The 13,257-nt window shown below is 41.7% G+C and overlaps 1 protein-coding gene across 1 annotated transcript in view; it reads left to right on the forward strand.

Moving 5' to 3' along the window:
* The window catches only part of TCEANC2 (transcription elongation factor A N-terminal and central domain containing 2), a gene marked incomplete at both ends in the record, with an annotated part of 47,219 nt that overhangs the window by 11,777 nt on the left and 22,185 nt on the right, over positions 1-13,257 (forward strand). Inside the window, one exon of the mRNA XM_080691028.1 lies at positions 2,457-2,598. Within this exon, the coding sequence (XP_080547154.1) occupies positions 2,457-2,598 (142 nt within the window). The remainder of the gene's footprint in view (positions 1-2,456; positions 2,599-13,257) is intronic.

Raw genomic sequence — 13,257 nt, forward strand, 5'->3', positions numbered from 1 at the left:
TGTTCTGGGGATTAATTCCAGAGGCATTCTACCTTCAGGTTATGCCTCTAGCCTGATTTTATTTCTTATTCTTTATTTCTCACTAAGTTGCAGAGGGTCTTTCTGAGTTGCTGAGGCTGGCTTCAAAACTGTGATCTTTGTGTCTCAGCCTCCCAAGTACTGGGATTATAAGTGTGCACCACCATGCCTGGCTCAAACAATATTCCCACATAAGAGTATGAACCATTTGTATAAAACTTGTGACATGACCTTCTAAAACATGACCGATTTTAGAATCCTGAACTCATCACCCAGCACAGGCAATAAAGAAGGTTGCAGTTAGAAGAAAATTCCTTCAGAGGAAGTGAGAGTACCATAGTAGTCGCACTTGGAGAACTTTGTTTTTTGAAGTTGGTGGACACAGAGATCAGACCTATGCTTGAGAAAGTCAAGAGGCAGGGAGTAAGTGACTCACACCAGAAATGGTTGCATTGGCAAGGCTGTTGCTCCTGGGATTTTTTAGGACAGTGATGTGGGCAAGACATGGAGGAAATGCTGGCTGATGCAGAGTTGAATTAAAGTGGCTGGGTTCACAGGATCCTTGAAAGGACAATGGGACTCCTTCAGCGAGAGTCTGTGAAGTGGTTGCCAAAAACTGGGGACATAGAGGAGGATTTGTAAGGGGCCGGCTGGGAGAAGCATTGCCCACATTGGTCACCAAAGGTGGGATCTCAGCAATGGGAGCTCCCCAAAAACTATAAAAGTCACCCTGAGAGAAAAACAGTCAGCTTTAAGTATCTGCCAGTTCAGAGAGCACTAAATCCTGACTAACATAGTATCGTGACAGAAAGCAAGGCTTTTCCTTTCCTCTCCTCTCCCAGCTTTGAACCTGAGAGGTTAAGAGACCAAAGCAAACAAGTAGATTGTGGTGGAGGAGAAACCAAGACTAGGAAACAGTGGAGTTAGACACCCCTTCCTCCCACTGTGAGCTTCCAGGCTGGAAACAGACCCCAGCCAAGAGAGGGAGATAAGACTTTTGGGGGATTGCTTTTTTTTTTTTTTTAAATCAAACTCCTACATCGAAAATGTATATAGCAAAGTGCACACATCTTAAGCGTACATCTTGAGGAATTTCCAATGTGAACACATCAGCATTCCAATCAAGAAACATTACCAGATCCCAGAAATCTCCTATACTTCTTTCTAGTTTCTAACTATCCATGGTAATAACAATCCAAGACAGTATTTTTAAATTTGCAATTATAAAGTATCTGCCACTTTATTTTTTAAAAAGTGCTTAGTTGAAATAATTTTAAAACTATGGAAAAGTTGCATCACAGTACAAAAAACTTTCCAATTTCCTTTACTCATACTCCTTAATCGCTAATATTTTATGCTTAATAGAACAATGCATATAAACTTTAAAATGGTAGTTTCTTCTGGGAATGGAGGAGGGAAATTAATTTGGTGAAGGGTATAAAGGGACTCAAATGTGTAATGTTTTGTGAGAAATGGCAAAATATTAATATTTTTCATTATAAGTAGTGAGTTACTTTCTGTACCTTTTTGTATGTTTAAAGTTTAGCCGGGCGTGGTGGCGCAAGCTTGTAATCCCTGTGTTTGGGAGGCGGAGACAGGAAGATTGTGCAGGTTCGAAGCCAGCCTCGCTGGCCCTAAGAGACCCTGTTTCCAAATAAAAATATAAAATTGGTCTGGGAGTGTAGCCCGGAGGTAGAAGGGTTTCCAGGAACCCCAGTACCACAAAAAAAAAAAAAAAAAAAAAAAAAAATGTTTAGCCGGGCGTGGTGGCGCACTCATGTAATCCCAGAGTTTGGGAGGCTGAGACAGGAGGATGGCACAGGTTAGAAGCCAGCCTCAGCTACTGAATGAGGCTCCAGCAACTTAGTGAGACCCTGTTTCCAAATAAAGTGTAAAATAGGTCTGAGAATATAGCCCAGAGGTATTAAGGTATAAAGTCCCTGGGTTCCACGCCCAGTACCACCCAAAAAAAAAAAAAAAAAAAAAAATTTCCAGTTTGTTTTCTCCTCTAGGAAGCGGGGCAGATTGAACTGTGCTTTTTATTGTTGAAGTATACATGCCTTTATGACTTCCCTGCTCCCTGTCCTTGGTTGTGAATTAAAACACTTTTAAGTGAACTATAAGGTTGATTCACCTTACCATCATTTTTCTTTTCTTCTCATCCTTATTACCTCTCAATGCTAAGTGCTTAGTGGTATCTGGCATGGTAAGATTAAAACTTGCACTTTTCCTAATAGATGCAACTCTTCCTGATTTGCAGTAAGCGGGACCTGCTTTTAAGCAATTACCCATCATTTGGGGCCATCAGACACACTGTGCTTTGGTTCAGGTCATAATCAATAATTCATAAGTCAATAGGAGCCCCATTAGCTCAGGTGAAGGCAGATGTCTTTCTAATGAAAATGTTCCATTTTCCAAATGACTTTTCTTTTTCTCAGAGAGTTGTGGTTGTGGAAGACATAAAAAGATGGAAAACTATGTTGGAGCTTCCTAATCAAACCAAAGAGAATCTAGTTGAAGCCTTACGAGAATTAAAGAAGAAAATACCCTCCAGGGAAGTGTTAAAATCAACAAGGATAGGTATGTTCCTTCTGAAATTTATGACAAGTACTTCTCTTTTTTTTGTCTCTTTTCTTCTCCCTTTTTTACTTCCTTCAAATATTAAGTTACCTGCCCTATCAGTGCTTTTCAAACTGTCTCTAGACAAGGCAAGGGCCATTGTTTAAAAAATTCTCCATTACTGGGTGTGGTGGTGCAACTTGGGAGGCTGAGACAGGAGGATCCCAGGTTTGTGGCCAGTCTCAGCAAGTTAGTGAGACTTATCTGCAACTTAGTGAGATCCTGTTTCCAAATAAAAGAATAAAATAGGTCTGAGGATGTAGCTTGGAGGTAGAATGCCCCTAGGTTCCATCCCCAGTACAACCAACAAAACCTCTCTTGCTTGCACCTAACACTTGTGTAAGATACAATAAAAATTATAAGAAAATGAAGTTAAAATATATAAAGCACAAGCCTTATTTTTATTAGATTCAATCTTTGTCAGATTGCCACTGACAATAAAAGTTTCTAAATGCCTATATTCAGTTTCTATAACTGTCTTTGTGTGTTGGGCGGTAATGGGGCAATCTACTTCTGAGCTAAACTGCCAGCCCATTTATACTACTTATTTTGAAACAAGGTCTCACTAAATTGTGGATGGTCTCACTAAGTGTCTGAGGCTGGCTGTGAACCTGAAATCCTTGTCTCAGCCTCCCAAGTATTGGAATTACAAGCTATGCTTATCTTATCGACTGGGAATTGACAATGACCTATAGATACCATTTTCAGTGTACTTGATACTGGGTATACAAAAATGAATATATGGTTCAGGATTTCAAGGAACTTAGGTTTGGCTGGTGAGGCAAGCATTTAGACAAACAGCGAAACACCACAGGTTATAAATACATAAAAAAGCCGGGCGTGGTGGTGCACACTTGTAATTCCAGCATTTGGGAGGCTGAGACAGGAGGATTGTGGTTCACGGACAATCTCAGCTACTTAGTGAGGGCTTTGCAACTTAATGAGACCCTGTTTCAAAATAAAGAATAAAAAATAGGGCTGGGGGTGTAGCTCAGAGTTTGAATGCCCCTGGGTTCCATCCCCAGACCTGCAAAAATAAACAAACAAACAAACAAACAAACACATAAAGAATATTCTGGGTACCATTCTGATCTGGGCAATATATGCTGGCATAAAGGATAGAGCCGTTCCTTAAATCTGGAGAATTCAGAAAAGGACTCAGAAGAGATAACAAATCAGTAAAATCTTGAAAGAATTTTGGCTTTTTTATCTTGAGTAGAAATAAGTCATAAAGCCTGGTTTATGAAAACAAATAGCAGCATTTGCCACTGTGTCATTTACTGTAGCATTGAGATATTTCAAAGGTAAGTGGGACTGAGTTGAATTGCCTCTTTAGTACAGTACACAACTGTGGATAATATGCAAGGGAGGCCAACATGTGTTCCTCAAGCTGCTCCCAATTCCGCAGGGAGTCCAGGGCAGTCATTCACAGCTGCTGCTCCTGCCCTCACTAGCACAGCCATTGCCTTGTCTGCCTGCCCTTGACCTCTTGTTTCTGAGAAGCAGGAGAGAGAGCGGTTTCGGACTGGCACTAACAGCTGGGAAGAGCTGTGTGAAATCCCTAGAGGGTCCCCCACGAGTTTTAGAGTTGCACCCCTGTAATATAAACCAGATTCTGAGAAAATTAGATGCTTAAAGAACATAAAAACCTATCATTCTAGCCAAGGAGATTCTCCCATCTGCTGCTAGATTTTCTCTTTATAGGTTGTGGTCACTAGAGGGCAATAAGACCATTCATATGAACAGATATGCTATTTCCACCAGTAGAGGGTACTAGTGATTAATATTTTATGACATGTATATATGTCCATATGTGTATGTACTTGTTCACATTTAGGCATATACCACATATGATGAGATTTTAAATATCAGTATAATAAGCTTGAATTGTCCTGCAAATGCCAAACAGGTGATTGTTTTCTGAAAGTTATTCTTTTGGCCTTTGAGTACAATTGTTAGTTTGCTTTCAAGAATGGGTATGTCTTGACATTGGTGTGGTGGAGCATGCCTGTAATCCCAGCTACTTGAGAGGCAGAGGCAGGAGAATTACAAGTTCGAGGCCCCCCCTGTACAATTTAGCAAGACCCTGTCTCCAAAATAAAAACAGGTTAGGGATGTAGCTCAGTGGTAGCGCGCCCAGGCTGGGCTTAATTCCTAGCACTGGGGCGAGGGTGTGTGTGTGTGTGTGTGTGTGTGTGTGTGTGTGTGTGTGTGTTGTTCAGACTACAATAGGGCTTAACTTAGGAGCTGGAAATCATCCAGATTTTGAACCTTGACCCTTCTCAAACCTTCCTTAAACTTGAGGTTATATGGAAGGTCAGGGTTTCTTGGCTCTTTTATAGTTGTGTCAGTTGGATCACGGCCTGAGAATGTTTATATTCTTCAACCTTTACCCTTCCTGCCTGTCCCTGTCCTGTGGGTTGTAAGGAACAAATATTTACTGAGTACATTCTTTGTGCTGGGAAGTCTCCTGGCATAATAATGAAGGAGACAGGTATTGTCCCCACCTTTTTGGAGCCTGAAGTCAATGGAAAGACAATTTAACAAAATTTTATCGTACAGTGTGATGAGTGTTCTGCTGATGAGAAGGCACCATGTGCCTTTAAGCGTAGAGACTAGAGGAGAAGGTACTGAAGACCGTGTCAGGCAGGGGCACATCATGTAAGCTGAGGAGAGGGTAGAGGTGGGTGACAACATGGTGCATTCCAGAGTCTCAAAGAAGTTTGGTGTGTTTGAAACATAATATGCTAGAGAAAGTATGGCAAGAAATGAGGCCGGAAAGGCAGTCTGGACCAATGGAGAAGGCTCTTTGCAAGTTGTTCAGAGCTGTTTGGTCTTGGCAATGTATCAGTTATCTATCATTATGTAAAAATTGCCCTATAATTTAGCTGCTTAAGGCAATATTTATTATTTCACATAGCTTTTACGAGGGTCAGCAACCTGGGAGCTAGCTTATCTGAGTGGTTTGGGTTCAGGGTATCTTTTTTTTTTATTTATTTTTTATTTTATTTATATTTTTATTTTTATTTATTTATTTATTTATTTAATTTTATTTTTTTGGTGGTACTGGGATTCCTGGAAGCCCTTCTACCTCCGGGCTACACTCCCAGACCGTTTTTTACATTTTTATTTGGAAACAGGGTCTCCTAAGCCAGCGCACGTGGCTGGCTTCCAACCTGTGTGATCCTCCTGTCTCTACCTCCCAAGCGTGGGGATTACAAGCATGCGCCACCATGCCCGGCTTATTTTTTTATTTTTTATTTTAATTTTTTGTTGTACCAAGGGTGGAGTCTAGAGGCTTTCTACCTCCGGGCTATACTCCCAGCCCTATATTTTATATTTTATTTGGAAACAGGATCTCACTAAGTTGCTGAGAGCCTAAGTAGCTGAGGCTGGCTTCGAACCTGTCTCAGCTTCCCAAGCGCGGGGATTATAAGCGTGCACCACCACGCCAGGGTATCTTTTAAAAGGTTACAGTTATGCTCTTGGCTGGGGCTGTAGTCATCCTAGGCTCCACCAGGGCTGAAGGATCTACTTCCAAAATGGCCCCTCACAGGTATGTTTGCAGGAAACCTCATTTCTTCATCATATGTCTTCTATTTAGGGTTACTCTTGACATGGTAGATGGCTTTCCCAGAGCATGTGTCCAAGAGGAAACACGAAAACTAGAAAACAACCAAGATGGAAGCCACAGTTTGTTATAGCCCAATCTTAGAAATGGTATGCTATTACTTTTTTGGTGTCTATACAATTTGAGAGGCAACTACACAGTAGTGAAAATACTGGGTGAGAATCACTGGAGGCTGTTTTGTAGATTGGCTGCCACAGCATTGATTTCTTCTTACTTATCCTAGGTCTGTTATATTTTCTAGACCTGCAGATTCATGTTCAGTTGTTGAAATTTACAGCCATTATCTCTTCAAAAGTGCTTCTCTTTTTTTCTGTTTCCCCTACTGAGATTCTACAATTAGAATTGTATTAAGCCTTTTATTTCCCATATTTAGCTTGCCTGTCGTGTTTTATTATCTCTTCATCTCTCTTAATATTCTAGGTAATTTCTTCAGATATATGTCCTCCAGCCCACTAATTCTCTCTTCAACTAACTCTAATCTGCTATTTAACTCATTCATTGAATTATTTATTTCAGAAACTCTTTTCCATTTTTGTAAATTTACTCTTTCCCCTAAACCTTGTCTATGTGTGTGTGTGTGTGTGTGTGTGTGTGTGTGTGATTGAGGATTGAACCCAAGAGCATTCTACCTCTAGAGCTACACCCCCAGCCCTATTTTATTCTCTCTTTAATTTTGAAACAGGGTCTCACTAATTTGCAGAGGGCCTCACAAGTTGCTGAGGCTGGCCACAAACCTGCAGTCGTATCTCAGCCTCCCAAGTACTAGGATTACAAGCTTGTGTCACCATGCCCAGCTTTTCCCCCTAAATCTGACTCTTTAGTGTTATGTGTACATTTTTGTGACTGTCCCTTTTATTCTTTGAAACATTTAATATGTAGCCCTTCTGTATTCCACATCTGACTGTTCTAATTCTTATAGTCTTTGAGGATTTAAATGTGGTGTTTATTGTTTTGCCTTACAGTGTGCTTGTTGATTTTTAGTTGTGGGTTCATTATTTTATATTAATCTCTAGGAATTCTGTGGAGCTAAATTGAAGCAGCTTCTCTCTAAAGATGGTGAGCTTCTTCTTTTGTTTCTCTGAGTAGTCAGGGGCCTCTTCTGGTCTAAAATGCTCTTATATACCTCTCAAGGATCCCTCTTCGGTATGGCAATGCCAGGATTATCTCCTACTTTATCACTGGCCCAAAACTAAATAACTCAGCATCATCACTGTTGGTGTCAGCCTTTAGGATAGCCCCATACCTCCCTGGGCCTACCCTTCCAGACTCTGCTTACTCTTTGGTTGGTGGGAATGAGGTGGCTTTTATTCAGGATCTAGTTGTACTGCAGCGAAAGGGTAGCTTAAATCCTCCATAAAGCCTAAAAGTTTGTTCTTTATCCTAAAGATAGTAGTGTTATTAAAGAGTTTTGAGTGGAGGCATGGCATAATCAGATTATTATGTTTATCTGGTTGCCATGTATGAAAAGTGATGAGAGATAAACAAACCTAGAGACAGGAAGCTCCTGAAATATCTGGGTGAGACATGAGAGTGGCCTGGGTAGAGTAGTAGTTACAAGGATGCAGAAATATAATCCTAATCAAAAGGTACACATGTAATAAAATTCAAAAAACCAGCCAGATGTGGTGGCACATAACTGTAATCCCAGTACTTGGGAGGCTAAAGCAGAAGTGCAGAACTGTGGCCAGCCTCTGAAACTGAGGCCCTTCACAACTTAATGAGACTCTGTTTCAAAATAAAAAATAAAATAGGGCTGGGAGTATAGCTCAGATGTAGAATGCCCCTGGGTTCAATCCTTAGTAACACACACACACACACACACACACACACACACACACACACACACACAAGAACTCTTACATACCTAGAGATTGAATAAAGATGGTGGAGTGAAGACCTAAGTTTCTGATAGGGGAAGTAGATAGATGTTAGTTCTTTCATTGCAGTAGAGAACAGCAGGCTTGGAGGTGGCAGAAATATAAGTTCAGTTTTAGACTTACTGTGTTTGCCATACCATAGAACATCCCAGAGGAAATGTTCAACAGGAGGTTGCATGTACACAGCTGAAACGAAAGATTGTAACTATATACTTAGGAGTCATTAATCAGCATACCTAGGAATTGAGATGGAAATAGATATTCTTGCCCAGGAATAATATGTAAGAAAAGCAAAGAGCCAAGTCCCAGTCCAGAAACACACCAGTACTAAGGGGACTTGTGGAAGGAGACTGTGAAAGTGTGACCAGAGAAACAGAAGGGAAACAGAAGAGAATGCTGTTATGGAATGCAAAGGAAGGAGTGTTTCTAGTGGGGAATTGGTCAGCAGTGTCCATGTTTGTCAGGAGGCCAAATCACTAAGTCTAAAAATTGCACATGGATTTTGCAAAGTAAAGTCATTAATAATATTGGTTAGGACAGTTACAAAGACAAAGTTAGGGGGAAAAGCTTGAGGGTGAGGGAGAGGTAGAGAAATGAAACTGTGAAAATAGATAACTCTAGTATTAAAAGAAGAGACATGACAATATGAGAAAGGGGATGGAAACTGGCAAAAGTTCTGGTTGATATTTATTTAGTGTGTGTGTGGTAGTAGTAGTACTGGGGATTGAATCCAGGGACATTCTACCTCTTAGCTATACCCCCAGCCCTATTTTATTTTTTATTTAGAAACAAGGGCTCACAAAGTTGCTGAGGCTGGCTGAGAACCTGTGATCCTCCTGTCTTGGCCTCCTGAGTACTGGGATTACAAGTGTGTGTCACCATGGCCAGCTGAGCTTTTATTTATTTTTATTTTTATTTATTTAGTTAGTTATTTTTTGTGGTACTGGGGATTGAACCCAGGGGTATTCTGCCTCTGAGCTACCCCCTCTAGTCCTGTTTTATTTTTACTTTGAAACAGGGTCTCACTAGGTTAATGAGAGTCTCACTTCTTGCTGAGGCTGTTGTCAAACCTGCACTCCTCCTGTCTCAGCCTCCCAAGTACTATGATTACAGTCAGAAAGAATCTTAACATTACTGGTTGCTAATGAGAAGGATACAGCAGAGTGAGAGAAGTTTGTGTATGAGGATGTTAACAGAGTGAAAATTAGTGAGTAGTATGAGGATTAGCAAAGACTTTAGGTTATCATTTGATCTGTGTTTTATTTAGAATCTGAATCATTCATACATGCATGTGTTCATTACATATTGGGCTACTTTCACATACCATGCTGTATGCTGAGAACTAGAGAATAATGTGTGGACCATGTTTGTAAGGTGCTCACATTAACTTTCCGAACAAATCAGCATATAGGTATTTAGTTATGATTAAATGTGAAAACACTCAAGGGATAATATACTAAGGTGTATGGGATTAACAGGACATAGTGACTACTTCTGTTTGGATAATTTGGGAAGGGTTTTCATAAAAGATGTGGAATTTTCGCAAGTTCAAAGTAAGATCCAGCTCACTGCAGACAGAGGTATAAATAAAAGAATGGAGATGCAAAAATCCTGAGACCAGCATGTTAGACTCTGCATGGCTAGAATGGGCAAGAGTGGCTAGAGAGGGGCCTGAATAAATAAACTTACAGCCGGGCGTGGGGGCACATGCTTGTAGTCCCAGTACTTGGGAGGCTGAGAGGGGAGGATTGCAGGTTCACAGCCAGCCTCAGCTACTTAGGCCCTCTGCGGCTTACTGAGACCCTGTTTTAAAGAATAAAAAGTAAGGCTGGGAGCGGTGTGTGTGTGGCTTGGAGGTAGAATGCCTCTGGATTCAATTCCCAGTACCGCAAAAAAAGAAAGAAAAAGAAACTTAAAAGTGGTCAGTGAAAGCTGGGTGTGGTGGCGCACACTTGTAATCCCATCACTTGGGAGGCTGAGACAGGAGGATTGCAGGTTCATGGCTAGCCTCAGCTACTCTGTGAGGCCCTTGGAAATTTAGACCCTGTTTCAAAATAAAGAATAAAAATAAGGCTGGGGGTACAGCCCAGAAGTAGAATGCCCCTGGATTCAATCCCCAGTACTGCAAAAATAAATAAATGCAGCCAATTGAGTCATCAGTGTTTTTAAGATGCCAGCTTTTTAAAAAAATATTTTTTTTTTTTTGTGGTACTGAGGGTGGAACCCAGGGGCTTTTCTACCTCTGGGCTATACTCCCAGACCTATTATATACTTTATTTGAAAACAGGGTTTCACCAAGTTGCCGAGAGCCTCACTCAGTAGCTGAGGCTGGCTTCGAACCTGTGCAATTCTCCTGTCTCAGTTTCCCAAGCACTGGGATTACAAGCACCCAGCTTTTTTTTTTTTTTGCTTTTTTTTTTTTTTTAACTGTACCAGGGATGGAATTTAGGGGCATTCTACCTCTGAGCTACACCCCTAGTCCCATTTTTTATTCTTTATTTTTGAAACAAGGTTTTGCTAAGTTGGAAAGGGCCTCACTAAGTAGCTGAGGCTGTCCATGAACAGCGATCCTCCTGTCTTAGCCTTCCAAATGCTGGGATTACAAGCGTGCCCCACCATGCCTAGCAAGATGCCAGCATTTTCTAGTGCATATTTCTCAGAACTCTGGTCTGGGGAGATGTCTTTCAAAGAAAGGGCTTGGGGTTCAGATAAGAAAATGCTGCACTGCTGTCCCCTCTCCCTTGTAGCTCTCAGTGCCCTTTCTCATGTAACAGACTATAAGAGAAATTGCACAGTAAAGAAACCTGGGCTAGGATTGGGATGTGGTTTATTGGTAGAGCATGGGTGGTGTTTGGGAAGGGCGGTGAGGCAGAAAGAGAAAACTTGTTTTAATTTTGTTTTATCTAGTGTTTCTCAAGGAACTCACCCTCTACCATGGAACATCTATTAGCCGCCGATAAGCTTTGAAAAAAAACACCTGTTATTAGAATCATTAATTTGTGGTTTGGGGAGGGTACTGGGATTAAACCAGAAGCATTCTACCTCAAAGATACACCCCCAGCCCTATTTTATTTTAATTTTTTGAAACAGGGTCTTGCTAGGTTGATGAGAATCTCACTACTTGCTGAGGCTGTCCTCAAACCTCTGATCCTCCTGTCTTTTTTTTTTTTTTTTTTTTTTTTTTGCGGGTCTGGGGGTGGAACCCAGGGGCATTCGACCTCTGAGCTGTACCCCCTGCCCTATTTTTTATTCTTTATTTTGAAACCGGGTCTCACTGAGTTGCAGAGGGCCTCACTAGGTAGCTGAGGCTGTCTGCGCATCCTCCTGTCTTAACCTCCCAAGTACTGGGATTACAAGCATGCATCACCATGCCTGGCTTTAACTAATATTTGAGTATTAAATGCCTGCCCTGAATCAAGTTCTGGATTCTTGAGACCAAAACCATGAAAAATTATTGCCCCTAGCAAAGTGTGGTGGCACACATCTGTAACACTAGTACTTGGAAGGCTGAGACAACAGGATAACAGGTTTGAGGTCAGCCTCAGCAACTTAGTTAGGCCCTCAGTGACTTAGAGCCTGTTTCAAAATTTAAAAAATAATAAAATAGTGGTGGGGGGTGTAGCTCAGAAAAAAAAAATCCCTGCCCTTATGAGGCTTACACTCTAATGAGGAAACAGGCAAGAACAAAGAAATCTAAGTAAGTTGCATAGCTATGTTAGGAGATGATTTCTGCTGTGGGAAGGGGGAGAGTAGAGCAGGTGCAGGGTGGGTGAGTGGGGGGCAGGAGTGGGCCTCGTGGAGAGTGACGGTGAGCAGACACTCGCAGGAGGCGAGGAGGTGAGCCATGGGACAAGGCATGCCTCTGGTCCTGGAGGAAACATGAAGACCGCATGGAGGCCTGAGAGAGTGGAGAAGAGACAGCTCCTCAGAGGGGCCTCACCAGGGAGACCGGCTGGATGTAGTAGGAGGGGCCACGGAGATGAGAGGCACAGAGATCCTCAGGTGCCTGTTGCTCTGCTGCCTTTATTGTCCTCTGCTCTGGCTCTTTCTTTTACCTTCAGACACATACAGGCCTTTGCCTTGTCTTTGCTACCTTTTCTAGACATGTTGTTTCATTTTCTGTTTCAAATTCCTTTAAAAATGATCACTGCTCACAATCCCCACTTCCAGCCTTCTCACCCCTTGTGAAAACCTTTCCAAGCCGGCTTCTCACAGTCACTCCTGTCTCCCAGGACAGGAGTGATTTCATTCTATCCAAATTCAATGGGCTTGTCTCAGTTCTCATCTCCCAGACCTGTAAATTTGAGACTATTGATTATTCTCTTTCTGTTGACATACATGACACTTAGCTGATTGCCAGTTCTGTATCTATTTTTAAACTGTTTCCTTCATAGCCTTATCTCACTTTGTAACTATATGTTATTTACTTCTGTGTTTTTTATTTGCTGGGCCGTGACTCCATGCCAGCAAGACCATGCTATTTTATTCATCCATGGATTTCAAGCATTAATGTGGCATACAACAAGTGTTGGGGATATATTTGTCAGATGAGTAAGCAGTGACAGAGTTGGGCAAGAGTTTCTCCATTTCTCCTCTAGCCTTCAACCCTCTCTGTTTCTTAAGTCCTTGTCTCTCCCCTAACAGGGTGCTTTTCCAGAAAACTCAGCCTTCAGTCTTTTGCTATTTTTCCCCCCCCTTTGGTACTGGAGGCTGAACCCAGGGGTATTCTACCTCTGAGCTACATGCCCCAGCCCTTTTTGAAACAGGATCTTGCTAAATTGCTGAGGCTGGCCTCCAACCTCCAATCCTTCTGTCTCACCTATCACCTATATCAGCCTCCCAAATACTGGGATTACAGACTTTTTTAAAACAAAACAAGGTATTGCTAAATTGCCAAGACTGACCTTGAACTTGCAATCCTTTTATCTCAGCCTCTTAAGTACTGGGCTTACAGATGTGCCCTTCATACCTGTCTGGTGCCCGACTTTCTGCTGCTACTTTAGAGCTTTTTTTAGAGAGAGCTTGTCCACTTCTCTGTTTCTTGTACATCTCTAGCTTAATTTAGGTCTTAATCCAGGCATTTCTTGGGTATGTATCCCTGTCTTGTTCTAC

The sequence above is a fragment of the Muscardinus avellanarius genome (assembly GCF_963383645.1).
Source record: "Muscardinus avellanarius genome assembly, chromosome: 3".
NCBI lineage: Eukaryota > Metazoa > Chordata > Mammalia > Rodentia > Gliridae > Muscardinus > Muscardinus avellanarius.